Source organism: Calidris pugnax, unplaced genomic scaffold (assembly GCF_001431845.1).
Source record: "Calidris pugnax isolate Ruff unplaced genomic scaffold, ASM143184v1 scaffold148, whole genome shotgun sequence".
NCBI lineage: Eukaryota > Metazoa > Chordata > Aves > Charadriiformes > Scolopacidae > Calidris > Calidris pugnax.
The window spans coordinates 1,555,279-1,579,028 of NW_015090926.1; the positions used below are offsets into that span (position 1 = coordinate 1,555,279).

The window sequence follows — 23,750 nt, forward strand, 5'->3', positions numbered from 1 at the left end:
TCAGTATACCTTTCCCTGAGTAGTGGAACAGAGCAGACCCAGATCTCTGTTTGAAAATTTACAGTCAAATCCCTTTCTGTGAAGAATCAGAGCAGCTTCATCAGACGGCTCAGTATCTACCTACAAATAAACCAAATAAAAAATTACTCAGAAAGCAGCAGAGCTGGAAAGACATTTTAGGACCTCATAAAATTATCATTACCTTACAATGATAGAGCCACTTATGCCTTAAATAGTGTTCAGCCTACATTGAAGAGTCATGTTTCTTTTAATGTTTGTAAGACTAAACATAGGAAGAACTAAACAGCAAAGAGAGTTTAGATAAACAAAGTACTACAGTATATAAAGGCAAGGTGTTAACCAAGGAGTTCAAAGCACAACAAACGCACATTTATAGACTGAGAATTTAAGTGTACAGTAATATTAGTTGGCTTCCCAGAAAAATTATAGTGCAAAACCTAAAACAAACTAGAAATCATATACAAATTACAATATCCAGTTTCTAATAATCATTGTGACTATGATCCATCAAGCTTTCATTTTCCAAACCTGATCTCTAAAATTTAACTCAGCTTAAGTGTACACAAAACTGTACACTAAAATATAAATATTAAATAAATGCTATGTTTATTGATAACACATACAGTGCTCTTGAGTCTCAAAGTCATCAAAGAGTAACCCAACTGTAATCCACAATCTCAACTTCCTACTTCAGGCCAAATCACTAAAACCACTTAGGGCAAACAGTCACAAGGATAGCGTATAAATGCCTCAAATCAGAATATTGTTTTGGTATGTACTTCAGAAAACAAAGTCATAAAACTAGTAAAAACTTTGCATAGTTTATAAATCATGAATGAAACTGAGTTTGAGAAGATTTTCATGAACAATATTAACTTACAGCCACCTAAAATCACATTTTTAATTAATGAATTATGTCTACAGTCAGCACAATCAAACAGGTTTGCAGTACCATTGATGGTTGAAAAAGTTCTTATCCTATCTATTGCAAGAGTGGAACAGTAGTACCACTTTCTACATTAAGTAAGGTAATAATGTCTCCAACTCTGACATACCTGACTTCATTTTCACTGTCACTGATGTGACAGAGTTGCCCTTAAAAGCAGACATTTCCATGCACGCAAAGTAATACCATCTGCTTAAACATCAGATTAGTGATACATTAAAATTCATACTGCAAAAGCCTCACTTCCTATGGGGTAAATTGATGTTAAAAATGACAAGCCAGTAATGGATATCAACACTTTCTCTATTAAAGTGGAATTATCTTGTAGTAATCTGCATAAGAAATGCATTTCTGCATTTCAAATGATGGCACGAATACTTCACCTTATAAGTTTTTAAAATTAAATATTATCTTAATTAAGATTCAAAAGATTTAAAACAAAGATAATAACCAATTAAAGACACCTTCAGAAAAAGGGTTTTGGTAAGTATAAGCATCTATGATATAGCAGTCAACCTTTTAAAATTCCCAGGATTTTATCATGCTCACAGCATCCATGTGTAATAAATTAAGCTGTTCTAACCTATTATCAAAGCAGGTGTAAGACTGAGTAATTTGCCACAGACTCCGCTCTGCACCAACTTTCAACTTACCTCTTCTTATATCAGCTCTAGGTAAATTAGATTAAGTGCATCCAAGCCTAAGGAATGTCTGAGCAAGGATGAACCTAATTTATATCAAATACATCTTCTAAACAGGATCATGCTAACTGCATGAAAACCTGTAACTAATTCTCGATTTTCAACAAACAACAACACTCAATCACAAAACTTCACAGCATTGTTATATGACAAATACTGTACTATCAAATCTCTGACTGCCTCTCTTGGAAGAACTGCTAAAGTTTGGTTTGATTTTCATCTCTGAGAAATAAAATGCGGTTCTCACATCAGGCTTCTAGATGGAAAAAAAAATAATTTGCTAGGCTTTCTCATAAGCAGTGTCCCAGGGCAATGCTGTTAAAATTTTGATGAGAAAGAAAAAACATTTAAAGACTTTTTTATCTGATCACTGTAAGCTAACAGACATGTATTGAAAAGTTCAAAATATGTATTTATATTTAGTATAAAGGGACTCAGTATAAATGTACTCAGTTTTTAAATCTTGAGGGCTAGTCTATTTACAGTAGGCAAAATCTGTGTCAACTTAAAAACTGGAGCTTTATTAAAAATTCATAATAAAAATTTCATATTCCTGAGGCATTGGAATCTTCCATGACAAGATCACATATCTTACAACAATAGCAATATTATTCCCACTAAGAGGAGCAGAGTTTAAAGGGAAACTAGGAACTCCCTTATGTTTTTTCTCATTTATGCTTTAATGCACTCTCATGCATCCTGATTTCTATCTTAAATCTTAATAATACTTTATTTTAATTTTGTACCCTTTAATGTGAGATTGTAATGATATGATTTCTTGAAGACCAACTTCAACAGTGAAAGCAATGGAGTAGCTGTCTACATTTCTGGAAAAAATTGCATTGTGTCAATTAGCCAGAGTTATTAGATTTGTCATTCAAACTCTTGGAAGTCAGAGAAAGGAAGCAGAAAGTGAGGAGAGATTTTAAAAAGGCCATTTTGGCATGCAAGAAATTATTTGCAAGGCATAGCACCATTTCTGCTGTGGGGAAGAACTGTTTCTGTACCTATAACGATAGTGCTCCTACCCTATGACTACTGATAACTTTCACTTTGAAGTGCACAAAGTAATGCTGCAAGCTCAAGAGCTGTCAATCAAGTAATCATTGAAATACACAGTTGCGGACAGAGAAGATATCATAGCCTCAAACAATCTTATACCAACTCGGAGAGTGGGGCCCGTATAGCCCGGATAAAATCAAAGAATTCACCCATAAGTAGTAACATTGAACTCAAAAAAAGCAGACCACAGAGCCAGCCCCCCATTTTACAGGTTTCATGCCCACACGATAGAAACAAGGGTAGGAAGCTTAGGTCTGGCAAAGGGAGAGTGGCCATGGTCATGAAGGTCTGCCCCGAACTTGACATGCTGAAGCAAACAGGTGTTGCTGAGCTGGCTGAGGTAAATGAAAAGATTTTACACATAAGTGGGGAATGTTAAATTTACATGAAGATTCAATTCAATACAAAGCTTCCTCCTAACTCTTCAAAGGCATAAGACCCGCAGAATCAAGAGTTATTCCACTTTGAAATTCAAAATAAGAAACAATCACAGCTAAAGGAGTGTACATGAGACTGAACTACTCACAGAGAAAGTGTGAGAAAGTAAACTAATTCTTTAAGTTTTAAAATAAGGATTAAAACAAAAAATGAAGAACTATAATAAAACAGTAGTTAACGGAAAGTTTTCTGAATATTCTGAATATAATCTGGGTATATTATAGATAGGCAGTTCTACCTCAGCCATCACCAAGGCTCTAAGGGAGCAGGGACAACTGTAGTTTCTAATTATGGCAGAATAAAAAGGGAATTTCATCTATGATAACAGCACTGGTGAGTGATACTGCAATACAGCATAAAGTTAACACACCTGCATTTTAAAAGGTGTTGAAAAACTGTAAAGAATTTACACAGCAGCTGGCAGAAGAAGGATGCATAAGCAGTCCCACTTCTATAGTTTAACAAACCGAAAATTGAAATAGGGTCAATAAATTGCATAAATTCCTTTGCAACAACAACAGCAAAATATCCAATACAGAATAGGTATTTTCATTGGTTGTTTTGTGGTTTTTTTTGTAAACTTAGCACAGTTTCACGGGAACGAAGGACTATAAGATGTTAGAATAATTAAAATAGGTCTTGTATTTGAGCCTAACAATATTTTAACAATGTTAAAGATGTTAAAATGTGGTAGATTTTCTTTAAGCCTTCCAAATGGAATCAGATGGGTTTAAAGCTATTAAGAACACGATTATTGTACCCAGAACAAAATTTAATGACATCAATTTCAATTCCTCTTTATAGAGGAGACACCAAAGTACATGAACCGTTCTGCTCTTAAACTTTGGGAATGCATTGAAATGTGCCTCCTCCAGGGACAGAATAATGCACTGTGCATATTATTATGTTGTGAAAAAACAATTCCCGCATTTCCTGTTGCTCAAACAGACACAAGTCGCTAGTTCTTGCAGAATTAACAAAAACTAGTCATCACATACTGTTTTATCATGTCATATAAACCTTCCTCTCCACAAACTACTTTCCTAGAATAAAGCACTTGATTAGGCTATATGAATAAGCTTTATCATATGTTTGCTTATAAAAATTGACCTTACCTTTGACTGGATTGTCCTCAGATTGACTATATGCATGTCACATGGCATAGATGCCATGAGTGGAGAAAAAGTATTTAGCATCTCTGGAACACCTGAATCTGCATATGTTGTCATTGGAATTACAGGGTGATTTAAGAAATAAGAAGTCATATGGCTAAGAAGTGAAGGAAAACTGACTGATGCCTTCTCTTCATTCTGCAAAACACAAGTGAAAATATTTGTAAAATCAAGTTAATGTATCACCATGTTTACATTTTGAAACGCATTTACTTTCTATATGATTTCATTAATTTAATAAAAAATTTTAGTTTATAGACTGTCCATTTAATTACTTTTGGTAACTTCTAATAACCCACTAATTTTCTTCTAGTACTAAGTATACTTTCTGTTTTCACAAATCATTAATACTTCTTTCAAAATGATCATTAGATGACATCTCATTTTACACCGTTTCCTCATTTCTCTGTATTAGCCCTTGATGTGTAAACAACTTACTTAAGAGAAAGAAAGTAGCTACTACTTTAGCAAGCTGCTCCCACCTATTCAGTATCTGCTTGAATACTGACAGCCAGCTAGTCTTTTGCAGGCTTCCTTTTCTACAAATTTTTCTGTCCTGTATTTCTTATCTACTTTCCTCAGATAATCTAACTTGTATCCTCCATCCCCTTCTTCTTAAATATAACTTCTTAAAACTTTTTGCTGGAAGAAATTGCAACCGCATCTTTGTATTGGCTGCAGAAGCTGTGTTACAAACCCGAGATGACTCAGTCCTACATATTCACAACAGCTAGTTAAAGCTCCACAGAAGCCAGAAAAGAAAATAAAGAAACATCAAAAGGGCAATTTCTGGTTTTGAATGTCAGTGAAGATAGGTAGAAATGGGCGAAAGCTTACTTTGCTATTTTTTTTCCGTGCATCAACGTAATCAGTTAAATCCCTGGTTGTTTGTAGTTTAACAGGTGATTTTTAGTGAAAATTTTGTAGAAGGTTTACTGGAATCATAGTATCTTAAGCACTGATACCTTAAATTTGCATTTTATGACAGGCTGAAAACACGGAAATGAAAAAAATGGGAGACACTTAAAGCAATGAGGAGGATTATTTATCAACTTATAATGGACAACCATAACAGTAATTCCTATTTTGGGGTGTATATGCATGTACACGTATGTATTTACACCTCTGCAGAAGCATTAAATACATCTTATAGTGTAATAATTGAAAATATGCCAGAACCGAATTGATGCAAGATGATAATTTCTGTTTTATTCTTGGTGCTTTTCTCAGCAAGGAGTAACACTGTTCGCCTCTTTGGTAGCTATTAACCATTGAGGCTAGTATTGCCACCCCCGAAATTACTTTCCAAAAATGGTAATAGTTCATAGTTGTAGAGAATTGGTTCTCCAAGCACTTCACTACCTTTATTTACATTGAATTCCACTTGCCACTTTACTGCATGCTAAATCAGTGAGTCCTCCAATTGTCCAGTTAGCCTTGATTTTTAATTTTTTTTTGCTACCTTGAATAGTTCAGCATCACTAGAACACTTGTTTGTCATAATTTTATTCTTTTCCAACTAAAGTATGAGCAAGCTTGCTCTAAGTACAGCTAAAGCTAGAAGTCTTCAGTTCAAGGGACTGCATGCACACTCCACCCACAGGGAAAATGTGCATATACATTGTCTTTCAAAGAAGAATTCACTGTTTCACACCAAAAGGAACACCCATATACTCTGTTACCATAGATGTGCTAAAGTCAGTCAAAACATTTTATCGTAGTTTTGTACTATTATTCAATCATTTTTTCTCCATAAAATAAGTTGATTGCTTGCATCTGAGAACTTAAAAAAAGATCTCCTAGAATATCTTACAAATTACATGAATGAGTCATATAATTTATTTATCCTATTATAATGTTAAAAAAAAAAAAAGATGTATCAAAAGCCCTTGCAACTGGTTCCTAGTTCTAGGCACGTTATGTCAGAACAAGCAGAAGACAAAACTACTGTCCAGCTAAAACAGATAATTGAGATGAGTTTTTCATATGCCCTTTTAAACTCAAAGCCTTTGAGATCAGCAATTTTGCCTCAATAGAACTCACGTTCCACGATTTCCTCCTCTACTTTCAGTCATTGCCTAATATACACTATAAACACGTCAAAGCCAAGAAGTGCACACCCCATATCCAACACAGTTCTCATCTACTCCAGATTTCTCAGATTTAAGAGACTCCAAGGAACTGGAAAGAGGAAGAAGGGTAAGTCTTCACAGAAACAACTGGGTTGTTTTTTTTAGAAAAAAACTTTTTATCTACATGCATATTCTCACTGTAAAACTTCCCAAGTACTTACTTGGAGAAGGGCCACAGTTTTTTATGGGAAGAGTGACTGACAAAACATTCTATTAAGTGCAACTTTATGCCTGGAAGTACAATGGTCTCTGTAAACAAACAGAACCCATTTAGATGTACTAATAATTTCAGAAAAAGATGTTCCTCAGAAAATGTCATTTGAGATGAAGAGACATGGGATATTTCTGAAAGTTTCTGTCCACGTACATAAAAATACTGTGTACGTAAATACAAGCATGACATCCATGGGTCAAAACCTTGCTCAAATTCCAGAGATCAGAAAAACAGGAAAAAATGAAAGGCAGGTTTGTATATTGGCTAACATGAATGTAAAAAATTGCCCATGGTAAAAATACCAGGTGAATACTCAGCTTTGTCCAGGAAAAGATAGCACTGAGCACATCAGTCTTCTAGGACTGAATCCTTTAAAGGCTTCTCTAAGGCTAACAAAAGTAATGTGAACAAAAAAAAAAAGTGCTTCTAACTTAAAGATGCAGTAACATATTGCAGTTGAGAAACTGGGAAAGATGGAAGGAAAGACACTGGAAACTTCACATAGGAATCTAGGTGGGAGAGAATCATTTACTATTTTATGGGCAAGGGACAAAATTCTCAGATAACCCATAGCAGAACCATAAAGAGTGGATCCTCAATTCCTAGCTTCTGGAAATTAATAGAGGGCTGCAGAGAAACACAATCTTGATGGACTCTGGCAAACGCTAGAACCAGAGCTGATTTAACTTGACTCATTTTTGCTCCTGCTGTGTTTATATGTTTTATCATAAGCACTGTACTTAAGCATTATTCACTTTGAAACTTTGAAAAGCTGCACTAAAACTTAGGTGGAGATTTTATCTTGAATCTTGTATTCCCACATTTGGAATGACAGTCAGTCATGCTATCACAGAAGATCCAGAAGGGACACTTAAAATCCCACTTCCCCGCAAGGCACACCACAGTCACAAAACAACTATAGCACGTCTTCCTCCTCTCAATCTAGTGATCCAAAATTTTCACATGACTCTGGGGAAAGAGAGAGATGGGAAGGTTTTGCATGTACAGACAACAGATTTGGAAGAATGGTTACCTTATGCATACATTCATTATGTGGGCAGCTTTCAGCAGTACCCTGCTGATGCTAAGTCAGAAGACGCAGTCCCACTGTCTCTATCTAATTAAAGTACTGCTCTCTCAAAAGTGGTATTATTTCCTCAACTTCAATGACAGTGTTCAGCACTTAAAAGTGTGAATGGAACTCCACTGGCAGCCTTACAAACATCACATACTGGTAAGATTCTGACAAATGCCACTGATACAGCTGAGTGCTGGCTTTATGAGCTCTAATCAAAGCAAATACTGCTTTTTTAACTACCTTACAGCACATTCATACACAGCTATCCAATTGGAAACTGCCTGTTGAAACACAACCCCTTTGAATGACTGTGCAATAGATATAAATGAAGGATCTTTCCTTCTTATCAGAAGTAAGGCAAATAATTCTAAACTTCAAGTTTTGATGAAAAACAAACCAACCAACCAACCACACTCCAGTATAACCTTAGGTTACAACTTGCAACAATTTCTGAGAATGGCCTCATCTATATAAAGTGCCCTTATATCAGAAATGAGCTATTTTATCGATAAATTGAGGATGGAATAGATTAAGAAAAGACTCAAAGGGTTTTGTGGTAAGAGTTCAAATTGAGGAACTGAGGTCCTTAATTAGAGGGGAAAACCACTAATTAGCCTCTTCAGAAGTCATTTAGTAATTGAATGGAAGAAAGAAATGGAAACTACAGTAGAGAAGAAAGTAGAGCTGATAATTGGAATTCAATTGAGCTAACAGAGAAACAATTAACTTTTCAAGACAGACAACTAGTCTTAAATTGCCCATGCAAAATTAAGGAAAGGAAACTGAGGCAGACAGAATATCAAGTCACAAATCTTGACTATTTACTCCTCCTCTAGACTGTTCTCTGCTATGAACAACCCTGGCCAGGAAAGAAATTTAATTTTAAATGCAAAATGCCATCAACATCCGAACTCTCTGATCAAACATGCTGAAATGTGGATGTTGAATTTGGATGTCAGTGCATTCAAATAAAATCTGGGAACAGACAGAATCCTGGACCTGAGAAATCAAGAGATGTAGTTCAAAATACTCAGATACCAAACAACCCGGAGTACTCCTGCAAGTAAAAAGTCTCTTACTATGTCTCACGTCATGTGAGGAAACAATTTTTACCGACTTTCTCTGTCACCAGCTCAGAAAACCAACTGGCAGCACTCTTCAAAGAAGAATGTTTCTGACACATAAATCTAATCTGTGCAGTAAAATGACTCTTCCTAGGGTCTTCCCAGAACACCTCTAGTCCCAATACATAGGGAGAAAATATTATTAAATATCTCTCAATCATAATCTAGCAACTGACAGCAAGCGAGATGGTCAGACAAAGAATCTAAAGTTTCCATGTTTGAAAGAAAAATTTGTTTCTTTCTATATAATCCAAAGATTCATAATCCATTTGCATGTTTGATGAGATGCTGCATCTACATGAGAAACTGCTTGGATAATACTGCGCTGGTCTGCTTACAGGTGAGAAACTTAACAGCAGGCAACATCATTGACTATGTGAATATACAGTTTTACAACACATGACAAAAATAAGTGACAAGTAAGGACAGAAACCTTAGCTTTAAAAGCAGACACATTCTTCCCCAAATGCAAACATCTTGAATCCTTAACTATTTAGAGTGCTCCCCACTTGAGGAAGGAAGTGTTTGTAAACAGGAAGAGAGTGAGAAAATTGCAAAACATTCTTATGTGCACATTGCCCTGAAGCTCCTAACTTGGAAGAGAAATTCAGATTTTATTTGGGACTGCTACTACTCAAATTAATGAAACTGCGTCAAGCCATGAATGTTTTCCACTTAGTTACAGGTGTTACACACAAAACTGCCTGTCTGTTACCTCACCAAGTTAAAATCAGATGCACTTGCTTTAAATTCATTTGAAGTTGCACACTGTAATACAGAATGAATAATCGAAATCTGACAAGTTGTGAAAGTCCTCCAGATATGGATAAATCAATCCCTTTCTTCTGAAGTCAATGTCTGGAGCTAGATTTTTGTGTGTCTGTAAAAACCCCTAGTGCTTTTGAGAAGGAAAGCAAGATAATACATAATGGAGCTTAAACCCATAATGCAACAAACGGCAATTACTCTGATGAAAGCTGGATGAATTCTTTTGAGGCGAGCAATGCCTTGTCAGTGTCCAAGAGTACAATGCTGATGTAACCAAGTGTCAAAGAAAACACTGACCATCACTTTAAGCAGCTTTCAAACTGGCTAGTGGTTGCAGAGGGAATTTTGTACAGAAATCAAATAAGGTGATAGGAAGATCATCTTCCCTGAGCAGTGGGATTCAGAACACCCAAGACCTCAAAGCTGCACAAGAACAATCTTCAGGCAATCTCTGTAAAAAAACAGGTCCTCTACAATGGATGAGACTTTTAGGAAGACCTGGATAAATTGCAACCAGAAATTGCAGCCACAAATGTGAGTACTGAACAGGCAGCTACCCTGGAATCTTACAACAACTGTAAACAAGAATACTGATGCCAGATTACTTTCTGCTATACTACAGCATCAATCTTCCCTGAAGTCCTGGAGGGCAAAAATCTTGAAAAATATAAGGATAAGATCAGCTTGAATTTTTCATATATATACATTTTTGTCAACACTGAAATATTTATCAGTAATGTTACAGTTTTGCACATCAAAGTACAAATTCTTTTGGCAACCTATTTCAGGTCCTTTATTGAGAACCATCACCTGGAATACTTAGGGGTTTTTTGATAGCTGTTGAAGTGACCAGCAAAGGAGGACTGAAATGAACAGAAAAAATCCCCAATATCACCTCTTTACCTCAGGGAATGGAAAAATTTCTATCAGTTCGCATGGAGACTATTACACTGGAAACAAATTTCTGCCACACTGGGTGAAAGGAGTCCCTGGAGGCTGATTACAGAAGTAATGAAAATTCTGAGGCACTGTAAAATATCCACGAGGCTGTGAATTGCCTCAGAGTGACTCTAAAATCACCACAGAATTTCTGTACTGCCTGTGGATTCTTAGCTGGCATTGAGACTACAGGTGAGGAAACCTGGGTCACCTACAAGTAACGAAATCCAGAGAAATTTGGACCCACAGGAAGAGTTCCTCCCAGTCTGCTAGAGCCAAATTTGGTGCTCTTTAAGATCAGGGGACTCCTCTCATCCCAGGTCTAGGGACAGGAGCCTGCTGTGGTTCTGCACCTCCAAGTTCAGGCAGGAGAAAGGCCAGGCACGTATTTCCAACAGGCACACACACACGCAGAGCCAGCCATACAAGGGAGCAGAAAGCAGCAACTTTATCAGCACCCACATAAACACAGAGCACTTGGGTAACGCAGAACAGACAATCTGAACCCCATGCTGCCCTCCAGCTGAACGGGTCAGAAGTTCACTGGTCAAAGACCCCAGTCTTCTTGATTCACAAGTACACTCAGCCATCACCGATCCCTCAAAGAACAGTGTGGACCCTCGAGTCTGTCTGAAACCCAGGCCTAGACCTTAGGCCTCTTAATCACTCACCAGCTCAGACTTCACATCCTTCCGTGTGTTGGCCCCCTACCTGTCAGCTTGATGTTTGTTAGCAGTTTACACACACACACAGAAGTAGGTCTAGCCAGCAACCAGCTGCACTGGTCCCTCAGTCCCATGTCTCTTTCCAACAGCTGACACACAGACCTCTTATTCTACTTGCTTCCTAGCCCTATCTGAAGTTGGCTAGTGGCTCAAACAGATTCAGAAAAGATTGTGTGCTTCCAAAGAAACCAGATTAAATAACACAGTATAGGCTGTGGTGATCAAGCATGGGACTTGATCAGACCTTTTTATGCACCTTTTAGTCCTAGTTTTCCCACTTGTTCCTCTTCAATCCTTCCCTTTCCCTTCCTATGTCCCTTTCACTGAACATCCCATAACAAGCCTTTAATTATTTTTTTTTTTTAAATTCCAAAATTCTCTCTTCCTCCAAATCCTGGACCTCTAGGCAACAATGCCCTTAGTCTGCATAAAGTGATTTCTGCAGATTTGCCTTGTTAGGTTTCACACCAGGAAAAATCTTATATTCTTCCTATCACGGTCTCAGGCCTCTGGCACCAATTTTATTTCTTCTCTTCTAATTCTTCTCACAGTGCTTATATTGCTCAATAATGGTGCAGGAGGAAGGAGGAGTGACTTGATACCTAAATAAACCACTCATGTTAGAGAGGAAAACAGTGCTAAATTTTGTTTCCTATTGACTGGGAAGAGCAGTGTTGGCAGAATGCAGTGATCAAAAATTTTCTGGAGTTCTGCTTTGATGAGGAATAAGGTCATCAAACTGATGATAAAGACAGAAATTACACAGTGATATCTTTCTGAATTTTCTTCTTAAGAGAGGCTACCTGCGTTGGAAGTCTGCTGCTCATGGAAACTGCTTGTTCCACAGCAGTGCAAGGAAATTATCCCTTGAGAGTTATTTCACTGGAGAATACAAGAAGCTGCTGGACTTGGCAGCCTTTCTCCCTCCTTTAAGTATGATTCTTCCCAACTGCCAGAGCTTGCAGCAGGAACGAATAGGCATTCCTAGAAGTGATGATATAGAAATGTTTAAAATTAATACCTCAAGGTGGACAGACCAAGCTTGAATACTATGCATACTAGTGAAGTAAAATACTTCCTTTCAAAACAGAGCTGGCAGACAGATAACGCGCAAAGGAAGATAAATAAAAACAACCAAAAGTAATTTTTTGTAGAGATGGACTACATACACAAAAAAGTCCCACAGAGGAGACGTAGCTCTAAGTCCAGAAATCAGAGGAAGGCAGTCCTCTGTACTACCTACTTCATCATGAGCCAGCTACAACAAGTGCCTCCTGCCCTGTTGCAGGGTGTGTATCACATGAATGGAGCAGGGAGACAAATCCTTCTTTATTTAGAAGCTGTTTGCAACACATCTTTGTCATAGTGTCAAGAAAAAACATTTGAAGGAAATTAAGCTGTAAGGTGCCCTGGCATAAAAATGAGGACAGTGCTGACCTGAAAGCAGATAGTGTTTGTAGATAAAGAGATGGAAACACTGTTCTTGAGCAGCAGACACAAACTTCCAGCATAAGAAATATAGTACTATCTATATAATAGTAGCAGTAATAATGTAGTGTTTTAAGCAAAGCTGCAAAGAACTAATGCATACCTGAATCTCTCTTCAAATGAAACAAGAAATAAAAGTATCCCTAAAAAAATATATGTGGCAACACTGTAAAGGAGATGCATTGTGTTCTGTTTGAGAGGAAGAGAGGGAAATGTGTAGGTTTTTTTTTCTTCTGTGGCTACCATAAAACCCCAAAACTTTAAAAGTTTAAGATTTTGTATATATTCGACAAGTTCACTATGGTAGTCATAACTACTAAAAATGATACTAGAATAGCCATTTTTAGCAGTAACTAAAAATTATACTAGAATACCTGAGGTTGTCACATGTGGGCTTAAAAATACTTCTAAGCAGTAGTAGTTAAGCCAATCTTGAGATTCTGCTTTTTTGAAACATCAAGTTAATTTTGTGATTTTTTTAACTGCCTGTATCGTTGTTTCTCTAAACAACCTCCTATAAACCATAGCAACTATTTGACCCATTTAATCCTGGCTCTCTGCTTGAGACTAGGCTATAAAAACAGTTACATGAATTGAGCAAGTTAAGGCAATGTATGAAAGAGGTATCTGAAGAAGAAAGTGTGTACCTGGAGCAGAATCTTTTCTCCAACTATGTAACTGATGAAATAAAGACACTGCTACTTAGAAATCCTATTTCATTCACATTCTTGTAGTAATGTAATGCAGTAAGGGTTGGAAAGTAAAAAGGTATCAATGCTTATTTTTAACAAAACTTATAATAAATGTAAAAAAAAGTCTGTATTTTCAAAAATAAAAAAACATTTACTCTTTTGACAAGCAACTATTGATAACTGTACTCAGATTCATTCTCAGCTAAATAATAATCCCTTCAGTTTAAAAATGAAATGTATTCAGTTCTTAAAAATCTGAGCAAAAAGAAGAATGAATATTAGGAGAGAAGTCAAAAATATATGCAGAATCAAAAAATACTTGCAAGGATAAAATGAACATGTAAACAGAATTAGTTATACTTTGTAGGAGAAGAAGATGTATATAGAAATTTTATCAAAAGACAGTAACAACATCAACAAGGGTCTGAGGGTCACAGCTGCCAATAAATCAGGTGAGTATAATGTAAAGTGAAATGAGATTTGCCCAGCTCTTGCTATATCCACAGCTTACTTGATGAGCAATACCATCATTCTGAATACACCTTTTGTAGCATCCAGCTTAGGGGGCGGGGAAAGATAAAAAAACTTCAGCAAAACAAATCAGCCTGAAGTCTTTTGCACAGAGGCAATATCAAAACAAGTAATTCCTACTGGCTAGATGAGCTAGAATTCATGAGCCAAAAATTAGTTATCATTAGGATTAGAGACTTAGCAGAATACAGGCTACCTGAATGTACACGAACGATTATCAAGAATTCTACTTTCCTAACGGACAGGTCAATCTTACACTTCAGGATATTCATGTTGTTTGACTCTGTCATTAAAATACACTGTTCAGGGCAGGGTTGGGGAAGAAAAAAAGAAGTATTTCAGAGATGTAAATTAAAATAATTGGTTGAGATTGTCATAACCAAAAAACTCCTCAGTAATTACATCACAGTGATAGACATTTATTTTAATTAATTCTAAAGAATTGCACATCTTACATTTCACATACTCTCCTTTCACAGGGAAGTTTCCCAGGGAAAAAAAATCCTGTTCTTCAGAACTGTTTTTGAAAAAAGAAAGAACAAAATATTTTGGAATACACTTAGAAAAAGCTTATACTGGCAAAGATGCCAAGTGATCAAAACCCTCTCCTCCTTCAGCTTCCATGGTTCTTCAAGTCAATAACAAAAACGGGCTTGACAACAAAATTAGGGTCAGTTTATGAGTCACACTACAGCCGGTTACATAAATAAATTGAATATAATTTCTTCATAATTTTCTGACAGGACTATTTTTAAACTATTATAACAAGTACCTTCTGAGTAACAATGCACTAAAAAGATATGTTTGTACATTTAAAAAAACTGAAAGAAAGGGGACTACTACCCTTCCTTACTTTTAACACATCTGAAACAGTTACAGTAATTGGAACATGTTACTGATGTTCAAATAAATTTTTAACATCAAAATGCTAGAACACACTCAGTAAAGCAAAGGGGAATTCCGGATATAACACAAGAAAGATAACGTTTCTTTAAAATATATTGCTCAGCTCCTTGGGGTTGTGCACACTGTATCACTTGGGCCAGCCTCATCTCTTTGACTGTGCCCATTCCCTCACAGCTTTGATCCCCTTTCTTTACAAGTCTTTGCAATAGTGTGTAAGAACCAACTGTCCTTAAAGGCTTACCCTGCAGCTATTTAAAACCATTCATAAACTCAGCAGAAAGGGTCAGGGGGAAGGAAAGTAGATGCAGAAATACAGGTACCCAAAAGACCTCAAAGATTTTTGATCATAGCAGGTTATTGTCCCTTCTCGTTTGAAAGATTCTTAGCAACTTGCAGAGAATCTTTCAAAAATGGAGGAAAGGAAGAGGATTGTTATTCTACTAAACTGATATCTGACTTGTGTCCCAAACAAAGCCACGTGTAAATGTTTCACTGACCAGATAATCCCAGAGTTGTTTAGGCTGCCTTTGTTCTAATGGAGGTAACCTCAAATTATTTTCCAAGGGAGTGTTTTGGTTTGAAGCAGCAGTGCCGTTCTGAAATTAAGCTTGTGGCCAATCTCATTTAATTACGCACTGTGCTAGTTTTCAGAGGAGTCTCAGTGTGCATGGACTAGCTCTCTTTTAGAAGGAAGTAACCAAGAAGCATCCCTGCAGGAATGCACCGAACATGTTCTAACCTTTCACATTTCCATTATCTTCTGAATGGATGAATAATCCTTGGGACAGTTTCTTAAGTCTATTCTGACATAAAAATAGACCTGCTTTCAGCAGGAACTGGACTAGAAGACTTCCAGACTTTTAGTGAGTTAGTTTATGGTTTAGGGAAAACCAAAACTGCACACAGTGTTGATGCGAGCACCATGGTTCTAACTGATTTGATCTGCTCCTGTTGTTTCAAATTATTTGCTAATGTAAACATAGATTTCCATGTCCAATAATTCTTACTTATCAGCTTCATATTCTAATTTAATACAACACAAATTACCCTTGCTACTAAAGAAGTTTTCTGTGGCGGTATAGATCTCTCCACAGGTTTGTCCATGTGAAGGTAGATTAACCTGGGCGATGTTCATTGTTCTCAATTCTAGACTGCTGCAGAACTCAAGTTAGACTCTTTCAAGTTAACTAAGATTATTTGCACACCACACTGATAAATGCAGTTAATATGCTGCCTGTGTTATACAGGATGGGGAACTAGAAAATCATAATATCATGTACAACCTGAAAAAAACACCGTCAATCATTAAGTGGTAAAAATTAGCTTTAAGCTTGATATTATCATCCTCTCACAGTGGTTAATGATATCCATTATAAACCAGAATTAATTCCAATTTATCTGCATATTCATTAGCAGCTCAGTATACAACCTCTCATCTTTAGCTATGCGATGATTTGAAAATATACTCTGTGCTGTCATCATGATTCTACCGCTTCAGTATGAAGATGTACTTCTTATTTTGTCCTTCTCAAAAATGATAGGAAAAAAAGCAGAGAGAGACTATGCAAAGAACTCAAAGAAAATTGAAGAGTTATTCAAAAGGCTAATACAGGAAAAAGAGAACTGAGATGACCTGTGCAAGTAAAAAAACCAAACCCTTACAACAAAGGGTCTCAACTTTCCCAGAATCATAATGAAGGGAGAAGGTTTATGTCTGACATCTAATTTCAACTTGTCTTAGTTCCTAAGAAAATTAAAATTTAGGTTTTCTCTTTCTACCCATTCATCTAAAACAATTGTCAGCCTTTGTTCAGATTCAGTTAACTTTGTTAAGAAGCAGAAGTCTCACTTATTAGCAATTTTTTAAAAACTTCCTCAATAAAAAAGGAAAAAAAAAAAACCACCAGAAAAAAAAAAAAAAAAAAACACCCACAACAGCACCCCAGTCATGTGTTGGAAGTGTGAGTGAGAAAGCACACAGTGCAGGTATTTGTGTGAAGAATAGTGAAAGATGAAGTCTTTATGATAAGAATATGCAAGCAAGCTGACAAAACTCCCTTGAAAGTTATTTTTTCCTTAGTTCTACTGCTCATGGAAAAATTTACTTACTGAATTCACTGCTGCTGCAACAAATAAATATTTATATCTTAATTAGTCAGAGAAATCCAGACAGTGAACCCTACCACATCTGTTCCATATCTTCTTTCCAGCAGAAGTCGGAAGATATTAGCTGTAATCTTGTTATCTTGGACACCTTGTCCGAGGCCACGGTTGTCATCCTGCATCAGTCGACGATCCATGATCACTTCCAACTGACCTGAAAGAGCAATATAAGATTATACTGGTAACAAGAATATGTAAAGTTCCTATTAAACATAAGAAAAATACTTTGAAATATAGCTTATAAAGAATCACAATTTCTCTCTTGTATACAGAATAGTAACAACAAACCAGTATTACTAGGACTGATTATGAAAACAATTAATACTTTTGGGCTTTGGCTGTTAATAACCTTCAAAAAAAATTTTACAAGCCTTTCAGCAGAAGGTCTTGTGAATTTTTAACACAGGAGTCTAAATAGAAAATTTAGCACTAGAAGTTATCACAGTTAAGAGTAACAAGTGGCATCTCTCAGGGATCTGAATTGGTACTAGTACTGTTCAATATCTTCATCATGACACAGACAGTGAAACTGAGCGCACCCTGAGCAAGTTTGCAGATGACACCAAGATGAGGGGTGTGGTCATCCAGAGGGCCTGGACAAGCTCCACAAGTGGGCCCATGTGAACCCCTTAAGGTTCATGGGCACTCTGGTGAGACCCCACCTGGAGTACTGAACCCAGCTCTGGAACCTGCAGCACAGGAAAGATATGGACCTGTTTGAGCAGGTCCAGAGGAGGGCCACAAAAATGGTCAGAGGGATGGAACACTTCTCCTCTGAGGACAGGCTAAGAGAGTTGGGGTTATTCAGCCTGGAGAAGAGAAGACTCTAGGGAGACCTTATTGCAGCCTTTCAGTAAGGAAGGCCTACAGAAGATGGGGACAAACTTTTTAGCAGGGCCTGCTCTAAGAGGAGAAGGGATGACAGCTTTAAACTACAAGAGGGAAGATTTAGACTAGATACAAGGAAGAATTTTTTTTTACAATAAGGGTGGTGAAACACTGGCACAGGTTTCCCAGGGAGGTGGTAGATGTCCCATCCATTCAAGGCCAGGCTGGATGGGGCTCTGAGCAACCTGATCTAGTTGGAGATGTCTCTGCTCATTGCAGGGGAGGTTGGATTAGATGAACGTTAAAGGCCCCTTCCAACCAAAACTATTCTATGATTCTACAACTATTATTTGTAACAAAGATATCAAGCATCAAAGAGAAGAATCACCCAAGTAGCTGAAGCTGTATGGAGACCTTGTGTCAAGGAACTATCATCTTACACTCCATAGAAGAGCTCACCTCCCAAATACATTTTTTCTTTTTTTTTGTTTCACAGTTGAAGGCAGAATAAAAAACAGGTAGACAATATGAGTATATAAATACGCTGATCACTTCTTCTTTTAAGGGTATTTTCACTTCTGGAAGCAGGAAAGAACTTCACACCAGGTGAACACTGAGTATGAAATTCTGAGTTTATACTGAACTGTAACATTGCCATTCAGAATAGCTCTTGAAGGATGATGTTAAATCATGAATACCCGTATGGAAGATGAAGTTCATATCTTTTCAAGTTTGTATCTCCAGGGGGAAACCAGTTCAGGGCATGTAATTAGAGCTGTTACGGTTTTTGCACACTGAATCTTCAAACAAGTGCGTATGTTTCCTAAATAAAACTGGAAGATTGAAGTACTTGTTTCCTAAATAAGAAATGCACACTTTTAGCTCCTAAAAAAGGCTGCTTAGTAAGGCAGTCTCCTTTATAATTCTTCATTGTTCAACAAATACTTCTCCAATTTTCCTAAATACTTATTCTTCTCTTCCCTCAGGGGAAAACAGATTTTGTGTATTCAGGACAGAAGTCAGCTGGCAATGAGTAAGAAACAAACTATCACTTCAAACTAAGGTGTAAGACTAGGACTGTGCCTCAGATTGATAGTCTTCATGGATCGCTGTATGAACACAGGCTGACAGAGAGGTATGATAAAGTCTCAGTAAGAAGGACAAACCCACAATAACTTTTGTCAAAGTTTTCAAACAAAACTTGTAAGATCTAGATCCAAAACTACCTAACCACATTTCCAACATTATTCAAGAAGCTAGGATAATGAAGGCTGACAAAATAAGTCTTTATGATTCTTAAGACCATTATGAACAGCAAATGCAAACAAAATAATCAGTGCTGCTAAAGTCAGAGATAAAAAACATTTGAAAACTGGGTCAAATATTTAAAAAGATTGTTTAAGGGAAATGTCTGCTTTAAAGTGTATTGCATTAGGCTTCAAGACATAAGCGATCCCTGCTACCCCATTAGTTATCCATTAGACTGCAGGAAAGTCCACTTCTAAATGACGATGGTGCATCCCATTTGGAGGTCTTCCCTAGGTCACGGAGGATAATGCACTAAGTAGTAAATTAGAGCAGAACTCGATGGAACTTACAAGGTGGAGGATGTTCAGCATCTAACATTAAAAAATGATTACGCATCCAATCCCACTAATGGGAAGAGAGATGGAAAGTAGGAATAAGTTGCAGCATACGTACTTCACAGTTTTTGATCTAGTGTCTTAGAAGCCGACATTCAAAACTAATCACAATACAATACAGTGAGAAATCCTCATCCATACTGCAAAGACCATCTGACAGCATGAGAGTTAGTAAGGAACTGGTCTCTAATCCAAGAATGAGAAGTGAGAAATAATCAGCTGTTCATGTCTCAGATGGATGCCTTGAGACACACAGTCTCAGATACACAGATACAGAGCTACTGAAGGTGTTTGCCTAAACTGTAATGTTTTTGAGTTTTCTTCCAAGATCCCTTTGAGATCCTGAAAGGTCTTCAAAAGAAGTGTCACAAAGCATATGACTTTCAGCAGCACAGAACCTTCAGCTTCATTTGTTTTCTCATTTAAGGAGTCCAACACGCCCTCAGGACAAAGGAAGTAAATACAGTTGTTTCATGAAGTGTTACCTAATGATAACAAGATAGGTGAATATATTCTCCTCCTTTTTTTAGTGGGCAGAGTAAATATCTGATGTTGCTAACTATCTCTTAACCTTAAATGGCCTAATAGTTTGCCAAAGAGTGACATAGTTAAGAAATTAATGTCATGGCCAGGTATGGGATATACCTTTTGCTCTTTTATTTAACTGGAGTAGGGAAAAAGCCTCTAATATCTTCTGACTGGGGTGAAATCAATGCTAACAGAAAGCCAGTTTCTCTCTGATACTTAACTGAAGTATGTCAAACAGAGCTAGCTTTAACTTCCCTAACTTGAAGGCAGAGAATGGGGGTCTCTGTGGACTTTGATGTTGCATTATTCTGTGATGCAGAGTCTAGGATTGTTAACAAATACAAACACTATTACAAGGTAACAGAGACTCTGAACACTAACTGAGTCTCCAATATCTATGTAACATTTGTGTAGGTGCCTACAAAAGTTTGGTGCTGTCAAGTTAATTGACAAAATCAGGCCAAAAGGATTTTTTTTCTAGCAACAGAAGGTATGAAAAAACATGTTTTGGGTCTTGTATCAGGTGGCCTTAGAACAAAAAAGCTGGTATTTCCCACTATGCCTTTATTAAAGCATCGGTCTATAGGCCAGCATTAATGAAGTAGGTTTGCTAATACTGCCATCAATCTAGTACAGTATTCACCTTTGGTCAGAATAGACATTAATATGACATTTTTCTGAAAAGGAACTAGGAAGTAGGTTTCAGCATAGTTTCTGATGGGCTTTTTTTTTTTCTTTTAAGTATTCATTCTGTTGCATTTCAAAACCCTGCAGATTTAAACTCACAGTATATTACAGCAAGGAATTTTGCATATTATATTATGAATTACAGACCTTATTTTGCCAACTACTTGCTAGCTTTATTTAATAGAATTATAGAATGGTTTGGGCTGGAGGAGACCTTAAAGATAATCTAGTCCAAAGCCATGCCATGGGGAGGGACATCTCCCACTAGACCAGGTTGCTCAAACCCCCATCCAGCCTGGCCTTGAACAATTCCAAGAATGGGGCATCCAGAACTTCCCCAGGCAACCTGTTCCGGTACCTCACCACTGTAGAGTGAAAGATTTCTTCCTAATATCTGATCTCAATCTATCCTCTTTCAGTTTGGAGCCATTGGCCCTGTCCTATTGCAACAGGCCCCTGTAAAAAGTCCCTCCCTTTTCTGTAAGCCTGCTTTAGGTACTGGAAGGCTGCTATGAGGTCTCCCTGATGCCTTCTCTTCTCGAGGCTGAACAACCCCAACTCTCTCAGCCTGTCCTCATAAGAGAGGTGCTGCAGCCCCTTTTGAGCATCTTCATGGCCCTCCTCTGGACTCTCTCCAAGTGGCCATGTTCTTCTTACACTGGGGACTCCAAAGCTGGATGCAGTACTCCAGGTGTGGTCTCATGAGAGCACGGTAGAGAGGGAGAATCACCTCCTTCAACTTGCTGGTCTCACTTCTTTTGATGCAGCCCTGGATGCGGTTGGCTTTCTGGACTCCAAGCACACACTGCTGGCTCACGTTGAGCTTCTCATCCACCAATACTCCCAAGTCCTTCTCCTCAGGGCTGCTCTGAAACCATTCTCTGCCCAGCCTGTATTCATGTTCAGGATTATCCCAACCCAGGTGCAGGACCTTGCACTTGGGCAGCCCCTTTTGAGCATCTTCATGGCCCTCCTCTGGACTCTCTCCAAGTGGCCATGTTCTTCTTACACTGGGGACTCCAAAGCTGGATGCAGTACTCCAGGTGTGGTCTCATGAGAGCACGGTAGAGAGGGAGAATCACCTCCTTCAACTTGCTGGTCTCACTTCTTTTGATGCAGCCCTGGATGCGGTTGGCTTTCTGGACTCCAAGCACACACTGCTGGCTCACGTTGAGCTTCTCATCCACCAATACTCCCAAGTCCTTCTCCTCAGGGCTGCTCTGAAACCATTCTCTGCCCAGCCTGTATTCATGTTCAGGATTATCCCAACCCAGGTGCAGGACCTTGCACTTGGCCTTGTTGAACTTCATGAGGTTCACACAGGCCCACCTCTCAAGCCATCCAGGTCCCTCTGGATGGCATCCCTTCCCCCAGGTGTGTCAGTCTGTTCCATGACCTTCCCAGGCACCGAGGTCAGACTGACAGGTCTGTAGTTCCCTGGATCATCCTGCTGGCCCTTCTTGTGGATGGGTGTCACATTTGCTAGACTCCAGCTGACTGGAGCTAGTTAGTTAGACTGGCGTCATGTGAAGGACACCCAGGTGATCAGGCCCAGCCTGCATGGGTTCATGAAGGGCAGGTCCTGCTTGACAAACCTGATCACCCGCTTGGTGGATGAGGGAAAGGCTGTGGATGTGGTTTACCTGGACTTTATCAAGGCCTTTGACACATTCTCCCACAATCTCCTCCTGGAGAAACTGGCTTCCAATGGCTTCAATGGGAGTACTCTCCACTGGGTTAAAAACTGGCTGGAGGGCCGGTAGAGAGGGAGAATCACCTCCTTCAACTTGCTGGTCTCACTTCTTTTGATGCAGCCCTGGATGCGGTTGGCTTTCTGGACTCCAAGCACACACTGCTGGCTCACGTTGAGCTTCTCATCCACCAATACTCCCAAGTCCTTCTCCTCAGGGCTGCTCTGAAACCATTCTCTGCCCAGCCTGTATTCATGTTCAGGATTATCCCAACCCAGGTGCAGGACCTTGCACTTGGCCTTGTTGAACTTCATGAGGTTCACACAGGCCCACCTCTCAAGCCATCCAGGTCCCTCTGGATGGCATCCCTTCCCCCAGGTGTGTCAGTCTGTTCCATGACCTTCCCAGGCACCGAGGTCAGACTGACAGGTCTGTAGTTCCCTGGATCATCCTGCTGGCCCTTCTTGTGGATGGGTGTCACATTTGCTAGACTCCAGCTGACTGGAGCTAGTTAGTTAGACTGGCGTCATGTGAAGGACACCCAGGTGATCAGGCCCAGCCTGCATGGGTTCATGAAGGGCAGGTCCTGCTTGACAAACCTGATCACCCGCTTGGTGGATGAGGGAAAGGCTGTGGATGTGGTTTACCTGGACTTTATCAAGGCCTTTGACACATTCTCCCACAATCTCCTCCTGGAGAAACTGGCTTCCAATGGCTTCAATGGGAGTACTCTCCACTGGGTTAAAAACTGGCTGGAGGGCCAGGCCCAGAGAGTGGTGGTGAATGGAGTTAGATCCAGCTGGCAGCCGGTCACGAGTGGTGTCCCCAGGGCTCGGTACTGGGGACAGTTTTTTTTAACATCTTCATCAACCACCTGGACGAGGGAATTGAGCGCACACTCAGTAAGTTTGCAGATGACATCAAGTGAGGTGGAAGTGTCGACCTGCTGGAGGGTAGAAAGTCTTTCAGAGGGATCTGGACAGGCTGGATGGATGGGCTGAGACCAACGGGATGAGGTTCAACAAGGCCAAGTGCCAGGTCCTGCACTTCGGTCTTGACAACCCCCTGCAGTGCTACAGGCTGGGGGCAGAGTGGCTGGAGAGATGCCTGGCAGAAAAGGCCCTGGGGCTGTTGGTCAACTGTCGGCTGAACATGAGCCAGCAGTGTGCCCAGGTGGCCAAGAAGGCCAACAGCATCCTGGCCTGTATCAGGAACAGTGTGGTGAGTAGGACTCAAGAGGTGATTGTCCCGCTGTACTCGGCTCTGGTGAGGC

The 23,750-nt window shown here is 38.8% G+C and overlaps 1 protein-coding gene across 1 annotated transcript in view; it reads right to left on the minus strand.

Moving 5' to 3' along the window:
- Nucleotides 1-23,750, minus strand: part of MAN2A1 (mannosidase, alpha, class 2A, member 1) — a 119,158-nt gene that overhangs the window by 3,879 nt on the left and 91,529 nt on the right. The window contains exons 19-21 of the mRNA XM_014951502.1: nucleotides 17,121-17,254; nucleotides 4,284-4,478; nucleotides 10-120 (exon numbers count right to left, since the gene is read on the minus strand). Coding sequence (XP_014806988.1) covers nucleotides 10-120; nucleotides 4,284-4,478; nucleotides 17,121-17,254 — 440 coding nt within the window. The remainder of the gene's footprint in view (nucleotides 1-9; nucleotides 121-4,283; nucleotides 4,479-17,120; nucleotides 17,255-23,750) is intronic.